Here is a 16,324-nt window from a genome sequence, read left to right as displayed (position 1 = left end):
CTTAGCCTCCTCTCAGCTCTTTCATACATGTCAAATATTTAAACCAACACACACACATACACAGACTTATTTCCTCCCCTGTGTGAAGGCTTTAGTTGCAGCTTTGGCCTGGGCCTACAGGAAGTGGCCTGAGAGGATGAGAGCTTTCTAAAATTATACCTGTTTGTTTCCGTTCCTGGCATCGAGAACAGACTGAGTAATCTGCCTCCTCACTCCACTGTTAGTGTGTGTGGGCATGCTTTAGTTGACACTTACCCTTAGTAAGTGTTCTCCTATTTCAAATGTTGCTTTCATACAAATATGTGTGGGTACCATTATAGTTTTGGGTTTGAATGTGTTTTGTGACAGAGTTTTGGTGGCAATTACTATGTAGACAGTAAAACCTGAAGCATCTATATTGTGGAGAGCAACAATTCCCGCCTTTTTAAAGGGCTTAATAAACATACTAAATAATGTCTCAATGAAGATGTAAAAATATAAAAAGCTATTGTGAGGGTCAGGAAACGAAAATATCATTGGCTCAGTATACAAATGTCAATGGAAAGTCCAGAACCGAGATGGAAAGATGAGTTTGGATTTGTTACTCATTGAGGCATTTGTCAGTGTGTAATATATGTTTGCTATGTGTATGGTTATCAGACAGTAGTCTGGGGTTCAAGGCTCTGTCTAGATCCTCTATATTCACTCTGGTCCCAGTTCACTTCTTCTATTTTCAGCCTGTCCATCAAATCCAGGCTCTCACTCTCTCAAGGGTACAGACATTGCGTTCCGGCCTTCTCTATTTCTGTTTTCTCTTTTTTTGCAGTGTCACCACTCTCTCTAATCTGATCTTTCTGTCTGTTTTTAATGGGTTAAAGTCAGGGTCACCTCTCACTCCTCCACCTTCCGTTCACATCCAACCTCCTTGTCCCTTGAGTTTGTAGCCCCTGGCTTCCCTCAGCCCACACTCTGGTCCTTGATAGCTCAGCTCTCCTTGGCCAACCCACAGGCTCCTCATACAAAGTGCCTCAAGAGCAGATAAGCAGTTAGAAAGAGCAGTTCTTCATGGAATCTCTCTCTCTCTCTCTCTCTCTCTCTCTCTCTCTCTTTCTTTCTTTTATTGTGATTTCTACTGTTGTACTTCTTTTAGATTTTGGGATGTTCCCTGTTAAAACATATCATTACCGTAATGGGATAGAGACTGTCCAAGGAGTCCTCAAGTTCCTGGTACACATTTGATGCAGTTTTGTCTGCACACAATTAAAACATGGTTTGTGCACAAAGGTTGCTGAGGGCTTTTACTTGTCACCCCTAGATGTTGACTTTGCTGTTGTTTATCCCTCAGGTGTTCAGTGGCAAGAGACCAGAAGGAGACTTCAATCCCCAGCCGGCCAGTACGTTCCGAAAACTCACTGCCACACCTCCTCCAGTGGATGGCCAGCAGCAGACCCTCACCTGTCTCATCAGTGAGAAAGACCTGGCCCTCTTTGAGAAACTGGGCGATGGCTCCTTCGGCGTTGTGAAGCGCGGAGAGTGGTTCACGCCTAATGGAAAAGTGGTGAGTTGACCTGCACCCTTAATTGTTAAAAGATTGCGATCTCGAGTCAAACATTTGCGTGATCTTATACCTGAATGACAACAATTCAGCTATGTCTATTAAGCCTGTTCTGAGTGTGAAGCTTAACTTGCATTGAAAAGAATTAAAACCGCACGCTCAGCGACAGTGTCATTTATTAACGTGCTGCTCATGCTACATTGATGCTTGCACTGTAAAACATTCAAATCTTTGTTCCTACTGCCGCTGATCAGGACGGAGCAGCTGCCATGAATATTTACAGGGTGAAACAGCTTCACAAATAGTACACATTATCAGTATTTCTGAGTTATAAACATTACACAAAAAATTTGTTACAAAATAACGGAAGTAATGGGATAGAAAATAATAGTTTGGGTGTTAACTGATATCTACAGCAGTGATCAAAATAGAGCTAATCATCTTTTAAAATTTTTTTGATTCTTTGTGTTGTATGCCAGGAGGTGGCAACAACTTGACTAAAAATGTATTTGTCATGGAATCATTCATTCAGAGATTCATTCACAAATGCTGCTTCCTCCAATAAAAGCAGGTCTTTGAGACGTTGACCCCTTCATTCAATAAAAAAAAAAATCAAATTAATATATTTGGCCATGAACATTTTGTCATCAGAATTATGTGAGAATCTTACACACATACACACACACACACACACACACACACACACACACACACACACACACACACACACACACACACACACACACACACACACACACACACACACACACACAATCATGAATCTGAATTAATTCAGAATCATTCAGAGTTCTAGTGGTGAGTGGGGGAGGAGAGAAAGGTTAAAGTGTTTGGAAAAACAGAGGGAGCTTTGTTAAAAACACCAGCTTTGCAGATGCAGGATTCAACCACCATCTCTCAGTCATGCACTAGGATGTACTCAAGATGAGGATTCAGATTTTACCATTGACATTTTAGTGATATGTTTTTCTGTAGGCATGCACCGGTTGACCGGCCATAAATCGGAACCGGACGGTTTTTGCTTAAAATAGGCGATCGGCAATCGGCTGGTTTTTGGTCTTTTTTCGCCTGTTTTTCCGGAAGTGCGCCCGCGTGCACAGACTACATTGTAATCATTCGCTATCATGTCATTTGCGTCGAAGTATTTCGAAATCTGTGCGCAGGACACGGGCAGCCATTCAGCACTGGAAGTGCAGAGTTACATGTCTGAGGCACAGATAGCAGGAAGTGAACAGCCGCTGGTGTACTGGCGCACAAATAAGAGCCCCTTTCCTGCGCTCGCTGAAGCTGCGCGAGCGTACTGTACCTGTCCGCGAGACAGTGAAGGGTTGTTCAGCTCAACTTCTCGCGTGTTGGATGAGAAATGAAACGGACTAAACTGTGACAAAACTGTTTTTTTTTTGTAAAGTAAGACTTGCATACATGTTTGAAAAGCCAGAAGTAAACATCACTTCTGTATAGGATGATTAATTTTTTTTTATCTTAAAATTACATCGACTTAATTTTATTTAAAAATCACCTGCTGTAGCATACTGAAAAAAGTTTAATTCATCCAATTAAACAATTTTAGGGTAATGATTCACATATATATTTTTTTAACTTGAGACAATAGTTATTTATTTTTCATTGGCTCAAGTAAACAAATATAGATGTGAATCATTACCCTAATTTTGTATTTTTTTTTAATTGGACGAATGAAACACTTTGCCTCTGTTTTATTCGCACCAACATTATTTGATTTTAACATTTTGGAATAATTTATTTATATAGCATACTTTTATTTAGTCTCACTGGTAAAGACCTTTTTTTATTTAAAACCAAATTTAAAAACTAAAACAAATACTGAATGCTGATTAAGAAACATCTTCTTGAATGTGTGTTGTTTGGATCGTAGAACTATGCAGTTGTTGCCTTTAATTTCACATGGTTACAGTTAATCTTTTCATTTAAGGCCAGTTAAATGTATGTAATTCTATGTAGTTTCTACCCAATTCAAAAACAAAAGCTAAATGCTGATGTCTGTACCATCTATGTTTGTATTGAATGTAGGCTACTTACTGTGCAGTTACTGCCGTTAATTTCAGATGGTTACGGTTATTGTTTTCAATAGCCAAAATCCAGTTTGGCCTATTAAATACAAAATAAACATCTTGTTTATGCATACTTTCCTCCTTTCTTGTTTGTTGCTTAAAGAAAAAAAAATCGGAAATCGGTATCGGAATCGGCCAGTTTGCTTGCAAAAAATCGGTATCGGAATCGGCCATGAAAAATCATGATCGGTGCATCCCTATTTTTCTGTTAATCTTTTTTTTTTAATCTCCAACACTTGAAATCAGAAATTTAGGTAACACTTTAGTAAAGGGACCAATTCTTACTATTAACTAGTTTCTTATTTGCATGCCTATTATTAACATATTGGCTGTTTATTAGTACTTATAAAGCACATATTCTTGTTGGAAATTTTCTACATCCCTAATCCTACCCAATACCTAACCCTAACTTAACAACTACCTTGCTGACTATTAGCAGCAAATTTGCAGTTTCTTGAGGCAAAAGCCATAGTTAATTGTTTGTTAATGGTGAGAATTGGATAAAGTGTTACCATTAATGCCATTAATTGCACATTTTGGCAAGAACATTGTTTGTCACGTTCAGAAACTTAAATCAACAAAAGAATAGCTTTGAGACACTTTTTATCTGTGGTCCCACCTTTCCCTTAAAGTGTTCCAGGGCTCCATGTGAACATCCTGTTTCAGGGCTGATCTCTATGTGTCAATGTAGCAGCTGTGTTCTCCAGAGGAGGTTTGTGGAAGAGACGGGCCTCTAATGACCTGATGAGGGGTCAGATGTCGTGTGAACTGAGCCAGAGGCTGTAGTGATAGTGTGTATTGCACACCAAAGGGTTCTTTCCACATGGGACTTGAGTGGGAACATCTTTCCTGTGGCAATCTGTACAGATCAAACTGCTTTAATGCGCTACACAGAAAAACGAAAACACTAACCTAAAACCAAACTCAACTAAAATTACAAAAAATTTAACACACAAACCCCAAAATCAAACCCAATAATTACACACTTTAAGGCAGTGGTCTCAAACTCAATTCCTGGAGGGCCACAGCTCTGCAGAGTTTAGCTCCAACCAACTCCAACTCACAACTGCTTGGATCAGGGGTGTTTGATTAGGGTTGGAGCTAAACTGTGAAGAGCTGTGGCCCTCTAGGAATTGAGTTTGAGACCACTGTTTTAAGGCAAGCATCACTATTACTATTTTTCAAACATAGAAATTAAGATTTGAACATACCCCTGACCCTCAGTGCGGTACTTGTCCTGCATTTGTGTTCTACACTGTACATGCTTATCACATCAAAAAATCTGAGTAGAGAACTTTTACATTTCTGACTTGAATTGGACTTGATCAGTTTTCACATGCAAGGCAATTAAGCAGATGAAGAAAATATCCTACACAACAGAAGCAACTGGTGGACAACATAAAGTGTCAAATACATTCTAACGATGTATTCATTACTGACACTACCAGGTAAATTCATTCGTAGTTTCCCAAAACATTTTTTGATTGACACCTGCTTTGAACTTACAGAAGTATGGCATACAGAAAGATGCAATTTATTTGCACCATTTAGTTCTTTTTGAAAATGAAAAACCTATTTATTTTAACTCATGAAGTAATGCAGACAGGTCTGGTCATAATTTAGGCAGAGTAATGGCAGATGTTACATGATTTCTTTCCAAAAGGTGGAACTTCAGCCAGAGTCCAAGCTGAGCACAGGGACTAAAGTTGCTCTGCGATTATGCTCTGAACTTCAGTGATGACCAGCAACAGTGTAGAGACAGGTCTCAGAGGGGGTCATTAGCGTGTGTGGGATTGTAATGTGTACAGGTTAGTCCAGCTGCTGGGAGCTCTCCCCAGCAAAGGCAGATGTGTTCTCATGCAGGGACTTATGATGAATTTGTGCTGATTTCCTGTCTGAGTTGTTCTTTCAACATGTCCTCCTCAGCTCAATGTGGCAGTGAAGTGTCTGAAGACAGACGTGCTCAACCAACCAGATGCTCTGGATGACTTCATCTGTGAGGTCAATGCCATGCACTCTCTTGACCACCAGAACCTCATCCGTCTCTACGGAGTCGTCCTCACACACCCCATGAAGATGGTGAGTGAGTGTGCATGTAAAACGTCTACATCAAATTGGTGGCAAAGACATGGTGCTAAAGTATCAAGGTCTTGAGAAGGGGAGGGGTGAGCTAAAATAAGGCTTGACATTTGTGTGCTCTCTTAGACTCATTTGCTGACACTGACTTCTTGAGTTATTCCTGATTGACATTGTCTCCGACAGCAAGATGCTTCTTGCCAAATCATTTTTTTAGTTGTGAAACGAAATGAAACTTAATATTATGCCCCTCTTCTTCCCCTGCTTCCCTTCCCTCAATGACCCTCTTTATTACACTTCTTTCTCTAAGTGACTGAGCTTGCACCTCTTGGCTCCATGCTGGATCGCTTGCGAAAGACCCTGGGCCATTTCCTCATTTCCACTTTGTGTCAGTACACAATTCAGATATCCAATGGCATGGCCTACCTAGAGTCCAAGCGCTTCATCCACCGAGACTTGGCCGCCAGAAACATCCTCCTGGCTTCCAGTGAGCAGGTCAAAATCGGTGACTTCGGACTGATGAGGGCGCTGCCTAAGAATGATGACCATTACGTGATGCAAGAGCATCGCAAAGTTCCATTTGCCTGGTGAGGGAGAGGGTTGGAGAGACTGGATATATATTTACAGTTGAAGAGTTTGTTTGCATGTGGTTTGAGTCTGTCGAGAAGGGATACTGAGAGCTTTAAATAATTTGGTTGGTTTTGTTTGTATGCAGTGGCAGGCCAGAACTCAGGATTCTGAATTTGAATGAGGTCATTGTTTGTGGCGCTTGATTTGATTAACGGAACTGTGCATGATCCTCATGTCATTTTCCCCTTGGTGGGTTGTTTATTTACGTGCATTTTATTCTACTGACCTAATATCTGCATGGTGTTTTTTCTTACATAGGTGTGCCCCAGAGAGCTTGAAGACACGCACATTTTCTCACGCAACAGACACATGGATGTTTGGTGTGACACTGTGGGAAATGTTTACCTATGGTCAGGAACCATGGCTGGGTCTAAATGGTAGTCAGGTACACTCTGAATTTCCATTTAGTCATAAACATCTGTCTAATGAAAGACCAGCTTTGATATTTTACAGTAATCCCAAAAATCAAGACATTTTAAGTCTAATATTGCATTTGCCTCTGAATAGTGATCATGCTATTATTTCATTAACTTACTGGTCAAGAAAATCATAAGAAAAAATTAAATATGTGTTTGTGACAGATCCTCCACAAAATAGATAAGGAGGGTGAAAGACTGCCTAAGCCTGAGGACTGTCCTCAGGACATATATAATGTCATGATGCAGTGCTGGGCTCAGAAACCCGATGACAGGCCCACCTTCGTGGCTCTAAGGGAATTTCTGGTGGAGACCATGCCTACAGACATGAGGGCCCTTCAAGACTTTGATGAACCTGACAAGCTTCAAATCCAGATGAATGATGTCATTACCATCATAGAGGGAAGGTGAGCTTTTATATAGAATGTAATGGGACTTATGGATTCATGATTGATATGACACTTTCATTTTATAGTGAATGATCTTAGGACAGCCAGTCTACCCCAGTGGTTCCTGGAGTAACTTTTTGTATCCAAGGAAGATTTTTTTGACTTAAGAAATCCATATGTTTTAATGGCAGAAAGTTATTGGGTGATCTTTTTAACCATTGAATTTACATGATTTTGCCACACATTTATGACATTTATGATATAATGATTAAGGATGTGGATTTTTAAATTTTCACAATTATTATCTGAAAAAAATATTCTGTTTGGCATAACTAGAAGAATGTATGTTCATTATAAAAATGGCCATGAAATTTAAAAGGATAGTTAATTCAAAAGTAATAAAAAAAATATATTCATAATTTACTAGTTTTGGGCGATATGGTCATTTTTCAAATCATCATATCGTCAGCCCGTGAGATCGACGATACATGATATTATCGTGCATGGGTGGAACAAGAGAGAGACTCTTTGTTCTTGTCATAGCATAACTATTTGGTGTTTTAAACCGCGCAGGTGGGCGACAGAGAGCCTATGGAATCACCAATAATCGAAAAAAAAAATACTTTCAAACATACTGATAAACTAACATTAAATATAAAAATACTATATTTAAAACAGCTAGTTCATATATAGTCGGACACAACTGTCATACCGCGCATCCTGTGTAAAATTTGCCGCATCTGCGCACGGAAGTTATCAGTCTAAATGTTCTGCAAAATCAGTCAACTGTGAAAATCAATAGTAGATTTCATTTAAAGACCAACAGTTTAACACTAAATTTTGGACATAAACAAACACTTTAAATATAAAGTATTAAATTGAACGGATGCATCAGTCATACAGCGCTCCGGACCGTGCGCCCCATGACGAGCCCGAAGCAACCCTAACAGAAACGAATGAGATGCATTCTAACATAACTGTGGCATTAAACTCAGTTAGTGAGGGCTCGTTTAAAATATTGTACATATATAGGCCATTCAGATTGCTTGTTAAAGTGCAATACCTTAGATCTGCAGACAATGTAGGCTACGTCTGTTTGTGCTTGGAGACTCCTTCATCGGCTCTAATCTTCATTTGCGCGCGTGTTTGTGAAATGCGGTGCTGAAGTGAAATAGCGAGGCAATTTGTTAGCCGAATTATAATAGGCCGCCAAATAAAAATAATAATTATAATAATAATAATAATAATAATTATTATTATTATTATTATTATTATTATTATTATTATTTAATACATTAATACGAGAATGAGCCTAATATCTTGACTATCGACAAAGCCATCTGCTGTCGTCGATATCTCTGACTATAGTCGATACACGATACTATCGTCTATCGCCACAACCCTATCATTTACTCACCCTCAAGTTCCAAACCTGTACGAGTTTCTTTCCAAACAATTGAATGGCTACCATCAACTTTTGTTTACCAACATTCTTAAAAATATCATCTTTTGTGCACAACAGAAGAAAGAAAATTATTTGTGCTCAACAGAATAAAGAAATTTAGGTTGGGAACATCAGGGTGAGTAAATGTGAGAATCCTGGTTCTTCAAAGGGAACAGTTTTTGAGGGGGTGAATTAAAATAAGAAATATCTTGATTTTTAAATGTTGTATTTATACATTTAAAAAATCAAGTCTTTTATTTATTTAATTCACATATTGTTGTATTTAAAATAATATGAAGTCATCTTGAGGCCCTCTTGGAAATCTGGTCTAGACCTAGAGATGGGAATTGTAATGAATTTAATTCTGGTTCTATAATCTGGAAGCCAGGAGAATAAAGAACTGTTAAAATTATAATAGTAATAATAAAAAGCAAATTAGAATTAGTTCTCAGTTCCCAGCCCTCTTTAAAGGGATACTCCAACCCCAAAATAAAAATTTTGTCATTAATCTCTTACCCCCATGTCATTCTAAACCCGTAAAAGCTTTGTTCGTCTTCGGAACACAATTTGAGATGTTTTGGATGAAAACCGGGAGGCTTGTGGCTATCCCATTGACTGCCAAGTAAATTGCACTGTCAAGGTCTAGAAAAGTATGAAAGACATCGTCAGCATAGTCCATCTGCCATCAGTGGTTCAATCTGAATTTTTTGAAGTGATGAGAATACTTTTTGTATGCGAAGAAAACAAAAATAACGACTTCATTCAACAATTTGTCTCTGTGTGTCTCCGCATCACCATAGCGCCATTTTGGAGAACATCCACTGAACGCAAGCAGCGCAGCGTATGCTCTTCTGTGTCAGTCGCGCTGCACAGATGCGCTGTTTTCGTTCAAATCAAAGCGTAAATACATGTAGTAAATGTATCCTTGTGTCACGACTGACACAGAAGAGCGTACGCAGTGTGCATTCAGCGGATGTTGTCCAAAATGGCGCTATGGTGATGCAGAGAGAGACAGAGGAGACAAATTGTTGAATTAAGCTGTTATTTTTGTTTTTTTCGCATACAAAAGTATTCTCGTCATTTCATAAAATTCAGATTGAACCACTGATGGCAGATGGACTATGCCGACAATGTCTTTCATACTTCTTCTGGACAGTGCAATTTACTTGGCAGTCAATGGGACAGTCACAAGCCTCCCGTTTTTCATCCAAAATATCTTAAATTGTGTTCCGAAGATGAACAAAGCTTTTACAGGTTTGGAAAGACATGGGGGTAAGTGATTTAATGACAAAATTTCTATTTTGGGGTGGAGTAACCCATTAATGCACCTCTTTAATGAAGTAGCCAAATAAGAGAGATGCTATGTTTTTCTCTTTAAACGGTCTCTGTGTGTCCTGCAGGGCAGAGAACTACTGGTGGAGAGGTCAGAACAAGCGTACCCTAAAGGTTGGTCAGTTTCCCAGGAACACAGTCACATCAGTGGCAGGTCTTTCTGCCCATGACATAAGCCGTCCACTGAAGAACAGCTTTATTCATACGGGCCATGGAGACACTAACCCTCACCGCTGCTGGGGCTTTCCTGACAGGATCGATGAGTGAGTCTCTTAAATGTAATATCACATGTACAGTCTGTAATTTCTGTAGTTTTTATTGTATTCTCTGACAAAAATGAGTTTTAATTGATGGTTCTCCAGTGTTTTTTTTTTTTTTTTTTTAAATGCTAGTGGCAATTTCTAAGGAGTAGAGTGGCTCTATTTTTATATTTGTTCATTTTTGAGAGCTTAAATATTTATTGGCCACACAGTCAATTATCGGCTTAACTTTGGCATTGGCTGACCGATGTATTGCTGGTTTAAACACGTGTCTGTGTTGGTTTTGTGTGTTATGTAACCAGTGATCTCACAAAATGTTTATGTTCTGCTAACCTCCCACAGAACCACGCTTCTCTTTTAATAAGCTGCTCCCAAAACTACAGCACATTTTAATAAATGCCACATTAATACAGATCAGAGTAGGCAGGGCTGTAGACTAACTTTTTGCACTGGTTGCACTGGTGCACCTAACTTTTTTTCTTAGGTGCACCTAACTTTTGTGCCAAATTTTCGACTGCATTGCATTTAACACTGCAGTTTTACAAGTTCACTTTTTTTTTTTTTATCGCTGTCCATATAGGCAATATTGACTTGTAGCCTAAATGATTAACTAACAATCTGGTCAACAGAAAGTGTTTTATTTAAAGCACAATTCTACAAGAAAGGTAACTTACTGAAAAAGTGTTGGTGCTTAAAGTGCTTCACTGAGCTGAAATTTAAACTTAAAACATCTCAAGATAAATTAAATAAAACTGAACATCTCATGGCTCAATGTCTTATGGACTATCCTCAGTTGCAGACACATGCCCCTCGGATGGCAAACTCCTGTAGTTTGGCCTTCTTGATCTTTGGCCTTGGCTAAACCAGCTGGCCACACTCTCTCTAGCAGCAAAATCTTCCAGACTTGGCCCCTCTACACTGATTCTGATCAGATCTTCCACTGTGTCTGAATGAAGGGATGCTCTAGTGTCTGATTTGAAGAGCTAAACAGCCCCTAAACAGCTTATACTACTGTTTCAGCTATTACAATAGTTCTGTTTTGTATGTAATAGCAAAGTGATTATATTTCGTTTTATTTTTTTATAAAGTTAATTTAGAAAAACGTTTGGAGCATTTTTTGTTTGTTAAATATAAGTTTTTTGTTTTTTTAAAGTAATGACCAAGCGGCCAGCGTTAGACAGTGAGCCTGTGTTTGATCAATTTAGCCTTCTCAAATCATCACGACCTGCCTAAAATAAAATCTATAGATATAAAACAGTTCAAGCATATAACAGTGTTTAAATGTTAAACCCAGATAAATGTGCGCTATATTCAATAGTTTGTGCAGAGACGCTTTAGGACATGGAGACATCAGCGTGATCACTTTCATTTTTTCCAGTAGATACGCCGTCATTTTTGCTCAAAGTTAAGAGTAATAGGGGAGCGGAGGGCACAAAGTAACGCGGGGTTAGTTTTAACACACATGGTTTGAATATTTCCACACATGCTAGCATAACAAAATTTACAGTATTTATTAGTTACCATATCAGCATCATATAAAAAAAAAATGTGTGCCAAAATTCAAAAATGAGACAAATCTGCTATTATTTTAATTTCCAAACTGATATTTATCAGTTCAGATCGTTTTTTTAAGTCTTTGATAACTAGCAGAAGACTAAAAAAAAAATGAAAACAAACATGATGCGCTTTGTGCCATCTCGTCTTTAACAGGAGTACAAAAATGAACCGAAACTCTGTGAATACATGCCTCACAGACATGATAAATAAATCTATAGAAAGCTTTAAATGACTACTTAACAAAATAAAAGAAATCAAAAACAAAAACTCTTTCATTATAATCATAATCTGTAAGGATGCACTTCTCTCTAAAGGCGGGTCTAATGAGATGGCGAGTCAGGATCAGCAACTTCATCCTTGCGACACAGACTCAGTTTATTAGTAAATAATTCAAATATCTCCTTACTATTTCCCCCGTCACATTTATGATAATTACTTTTGCTGGTGCTTTGCTGCAAGCTTAAGCCTATTGCGTGTAGCCTGTTTGAAGGCATAACTGTTCAGCTGCGCTGCTGCTGCTGCGGGACACTAAACACCGTCAAGCTGCTCTTGTCAGTCACAGTAGCACGGTCTCGTGTTGTTTCCACCAGCGTGGCAATTTTTTTTCATCACTAATGGATGGATGTCTAAAATATGAAAGTAAGAAGTCTAAAACAGGTGGGAAGCCCGGCCTGCGTCTGAACTATGACGTGAAAATTATCCCGAGGCCTGGCTCAAGGGGCGTAAACAAGTCAGGGGTCCGTCGAGCTAAACCTTAAAACCAGCGATACTTTTTTTTCCCCTCGAACGGCTGGTCGCACCGGTGCTGTCCTCTTTTGGAAGGCCAAACAAAGTATCACCACTTCCACAACTGATTTTTTTTTAGCCGCACCATTGAGAAATTAGGTCGCACTCTAGAGCCCTGGTAGGGCTCCCTGAGATGAATGAGGAAATAATACTCAGCTTGTTTGTTTGTAGCGAGGACTAGCATGCAAAGTTTAACTGTGTAGACTAGAGAGCCTGTCCACTGGATGGACAGTTACTTCTGTCATGGCCAATGAGTAAATTGCTACATTCACTAACATGAAGCCACGGCCCAAGTCTTTGCACACAAGGACATCATATGAGCACTTTGCTTCATCAGCACAAGGTGGCAGTAGAACATAGTACACTCTATCTCTGCCATAAACTTGGCTGCATCAACTGATATCACAGCTGTAAATACCTCCGTAAAACATCCAGTGAAATATAAGGGCTGCTGTTAAAATCTGAAATGTCTTTTTACTACTTGGGTTATACAGTGTCATTAAATCTTCGTTTGGCAGAGTTCCAGAGCCTGTTTTCTCAGAACGTAGGTCTAAGAAATGTTCTCTTATATACACTGATTGGCTGCTAAATGCTTTTGTCATTCTGTTTCTTTTGCAGTCTTTATCTTGGGAATCCCATGGATCCTCCAGATGTGCTGGGGCAAGAGCTGAACTCCGCCAGACCAACTCAACTCCCTGGGCGTTCTAAGAGTGAGCAAATGCATTTCAGTTAGTAAAGTGCAAACATTATTAAACATGTTTCCCATGGTCATAGAAAAACTAGAAATGTTAAGGTATTTTAAAATTGTGTTTTCAGGCCTGAGGAAATCATGTAATGTAAAAAATGTATCACAGATTCATCAAAAATATTAGACAACACAACTGTATTATTGATAAGAAATGTTTCTTCTCACTCAAATTTGTAAATGCCGCTATGAGCTGAAACCCAGAACAGAAATGGTTAATAGACATGGTGACCAATGAGGAGGCAGTTCACAAAAGAGTCTATGTGAAAGAAACATTTGAATGATTTTCCCCATTTAGAACAAAACAAGTAAACTTATCTGAGAGTGCTCTGAATTATTTACTGGCAAATCAGTTAAATCATTTAAATTATTATCTAGAAATCATAAATGATGGAAAGTAATTGTGGGAACCCTGTAATCCAAAACCTGACTTGAAACTACTGATTAAAAAAATAACTTCAACTTCTCAAATTAAAAACAAAAATATTTTTGCCATTTTCAGTTCACTGTTTCTTTAATACAGGTCCTCGTGGTTTATGCTTCTTTCTTCTCTCTCTGTTATGTACTTATTGTTATGTTATTTTTTTTTCTTTTCCAACCTGCTTTTTTTGCATATGCTATCTTTCACTTGCTTGCTTGCTCTGCAGAGGAGCCTCCCCCTCGGCCCCCTCAGCCATCTTTGCTGGTTAAGAGTAAGTGTGGACCCTCAGTTCAGTTTAAGCACTGCTCATGCCCCCTCTGTTCTCTCCTAGCACCCCTCCTCAAAGGTACAGCATGTCTGTATTGTATGCATTTGTTTGCTCTTTCACTTCCTCTGTTTCTTTCTTAATTGCTCCAGTTTTTTAGTCATCTGTTTGTCATGTGTTTGCTGTGGTCTCATGCACTGACATGACGTTTGGTAAACAGCTGGTCCCATAATATCCATTTTTTTTTTTTTTTTTAACCAAAATGACACTGTGATTACAGAGCTGATAGTCTGTGAGGGATCTGCAAACCTTTCTAAGAACTGGTCCGCATTTCGTTACTTGAAAGTTGAATGATGACATAACTATGTTGCTACATGTTGTACTACATGTTTTTCATGTATTTATTTATTTATTTATTTTTTTTTTTTCACAAAAACATTTAGTTTGAGATCAAACAATAATTTGTAGATACTGTCACAAACCCTTGAAGACTGAAAAACCATTTTTGTATGTAGAAGCCAAAGATTTCTATCTGTTAGCATTTCTGTTCATGTCAGTGGCAGTTGCTTACCTGTCTCAGTGAGACCATATTAACCTACATAACCTAGACCTTTATAGAATCACTTAGAAACACTATGACACATGTTAGTGTCCAATAGTTTCTGTGGAGGAATGCAAGATATACTGCACCTACAGTACATGACTGTTGTAATGTGTGCTCAGTGTTTTATATTTTAACCCTGAAAAACATGTCTTCTGTTTTACAGTCCCTATCATTAAATTACATTTCAAGCTCAACGGATATTTCAGCAAACATTTGTTTACAATATATATTTTTTTTTTTTTCATGTGACTAGAACCCTCCTACGATGCTGTTGCTGAGGACGAGGACCAAATTTCATCAGGCCTTCGGCGGACACTCTCTTTGAAGAAGAAGGGCCTTAAGCTCAAACCAGCTGCCTGGGTCTGTGCTACCAAATTAGGTGATCGCTCCACATACAGTGTGCGGACTCCAGGGGGCAGCACTCCCACAGAAGTCTCTCTCATAGACTTTGGAGAAGAGTTTCCATCGGCCACACCTTCACCCTCTCCCGTGGTGGAGTTTCAGATCCCAACCCTGGCTAAACTGGCACTTGAAGCAGAGAACATTTTAGACAGAACTCCTCCACAGAGCCCCTCACGCTCTCTACCCCGACCCCTTCACCCTACCCCAGTGGTGGACTGGGATGCCCGGCCCCTCCCTCCACCCCCAGCCTATGATGATGTAGCACAAGATGAGGATGACTTTGAAGTGAGCTCCATCAACAGTACAGAACGAGGAGCTGATGAACTATGCTCTCCACGTATGCCCTGCACTTCTACTGGAGAGTGTAAGACTCGTGTAGAAGACAATTTATTTTTGCCCTGTAGGCAGACCAATGCCAGCACATTCTCGCAGTCTGCTGAGATCTTCCAAGAGCTGCAGCAGGAGTGTATGAGGCACCTCAATGTACCTGTGAGCTCTACCAGCCCCGGTATGGAGCCACACCGCCAGATAGTCCTAACGTTTTCTGAAGACAAACCACAGATACCACCACGTATCCCCATACCACCCCGTCCAGTCAAACGTGCTGGTGGCGATTATGCTCGCTGGTCTGGTGAGCTGTCTCCAATTTCTGGAAATGAGGATGATAATGAGCGTCCACCCCAGATTCCCCCTCGAGATCCCCTCTCTCAGACGGGCTCTCGAACGCCAAGTCCACATGTGGGCTCCCCTCAGACTCGCAGCAGCCTCTGCTCAGGTTCCTCCATCTATGGCCCATCCTACCTCTCCACTTCACCTGCTAAACTAATGCCAACCACTCAGAGCTTTGCCTCCGATCCCAAATATGCTGCTCCCAAGGTCATCCAGGCACAGGGCAAAGATAAAGAGCCAGCCAAAGGGCCCTGCATTCTGCCTATCGTACGTGATGGCAAGAAGGTCAGCAACACGCACTACTACCTCCTGCCTGAGAGACCTCCGTATCTGGACCGCTACGATAAGTTCTTCAAAGAGGCAGAGAGTGGTGAGGAAAAGAAGCAGGTAAACACAGCCACTGTCAAGCCCATGGTTCATCAACAAGGGGATCTCAAGTCCAATTTCTCCTCCAATAACAACAGCAATCTGACGGGCTCTGGATTTAGAGGGGGGCTGAAGAACTCTCTCAGCCTGTGCCAAGTAAGCTCTGATGGCTCATTTAACAGGACTGACAGCACCAGCAACCATGACAAAGTCAAACTGGTAAGAGATTTGGAGATTTATATTGAACCAATCCATGTTATTACTGGTTGTTTTCTTGAAACTTGTGTATACATCCAATAAGCTCTCATGTATTTTTTATG

The 16,324-nt window shown here is 39.7% G+C and overlaps 1 protein-coding gene across 4 annotated transcripts in view; it reads left to right on the top strand.

Annotated features, from left to right (window-relative positions):
• tnk2b (tyrosine kinase, non-receptor, 2b) overlaps nt 1-16,324 on the top strand; it is a 128,635-nt gene that overhangs the window by 106,111 nt on the left and 6,200 nt on the right. For 3 of the 4 annotated variants that reach the window (XM_042717816.1, XM_042717814.1, XM_042717813.1), the window contains 9 exons: nt 1,325-1,537; nt 5,569-5,721; nt 6,028-6,305; nt 6,607-6,733; nt 6,930-7,171; nt 9,998-10,192; nt 13,151-13,242; nt 13,925-13,969; nt 14,821-16,223. In XM_042717816.1, the coding sequence (XP_042573750.1) occupies nt 1,325-1,537; nt 5,569-5,721; nt 6,028-6,305; nt 6,607-6,733; nt 6,930-7,171; nt 9,998-10,192; nt 13,151-13,242; nt 13,925-13,969; nt 14,821-16,223 (2,748 nt within the window). The remainder of the gene's footprint in view (nt 1-1,324; nt 1,538-5,568; nt 5,722-6,027; nt 6,306-6,606; nt 6,734-6,929; nt 7,172-9,997; nt 10,193-13,150; nt 13,243-13,924; nt 13,970-14,820; nt 16,224-16,324) is intronic. The other variant, XM_042717815.1, reaches the window with a different exon arrangement.

The sequence above is a fragment of the Cyprinus carpio genome, chromosome B2 (genome assembly GCF_018340385.1).
Source record: "Cyprinus carpio isolate SPL01 chromosome B2, ASM1834038v1, whole genome shotgun sequence".
NCBI classification, from domain to species: Eukaryota; Metazoa; Chordata; class Actinopteri; order Cypriniformes; family Cyprinidae; genus Cyprinus; species Cyprinus carpio.
The sequence above is the reverse complement of the archived record's forward strand: the minus strand, read 5'-3'. Positions and strand labels throughout refer to the sequence as shown.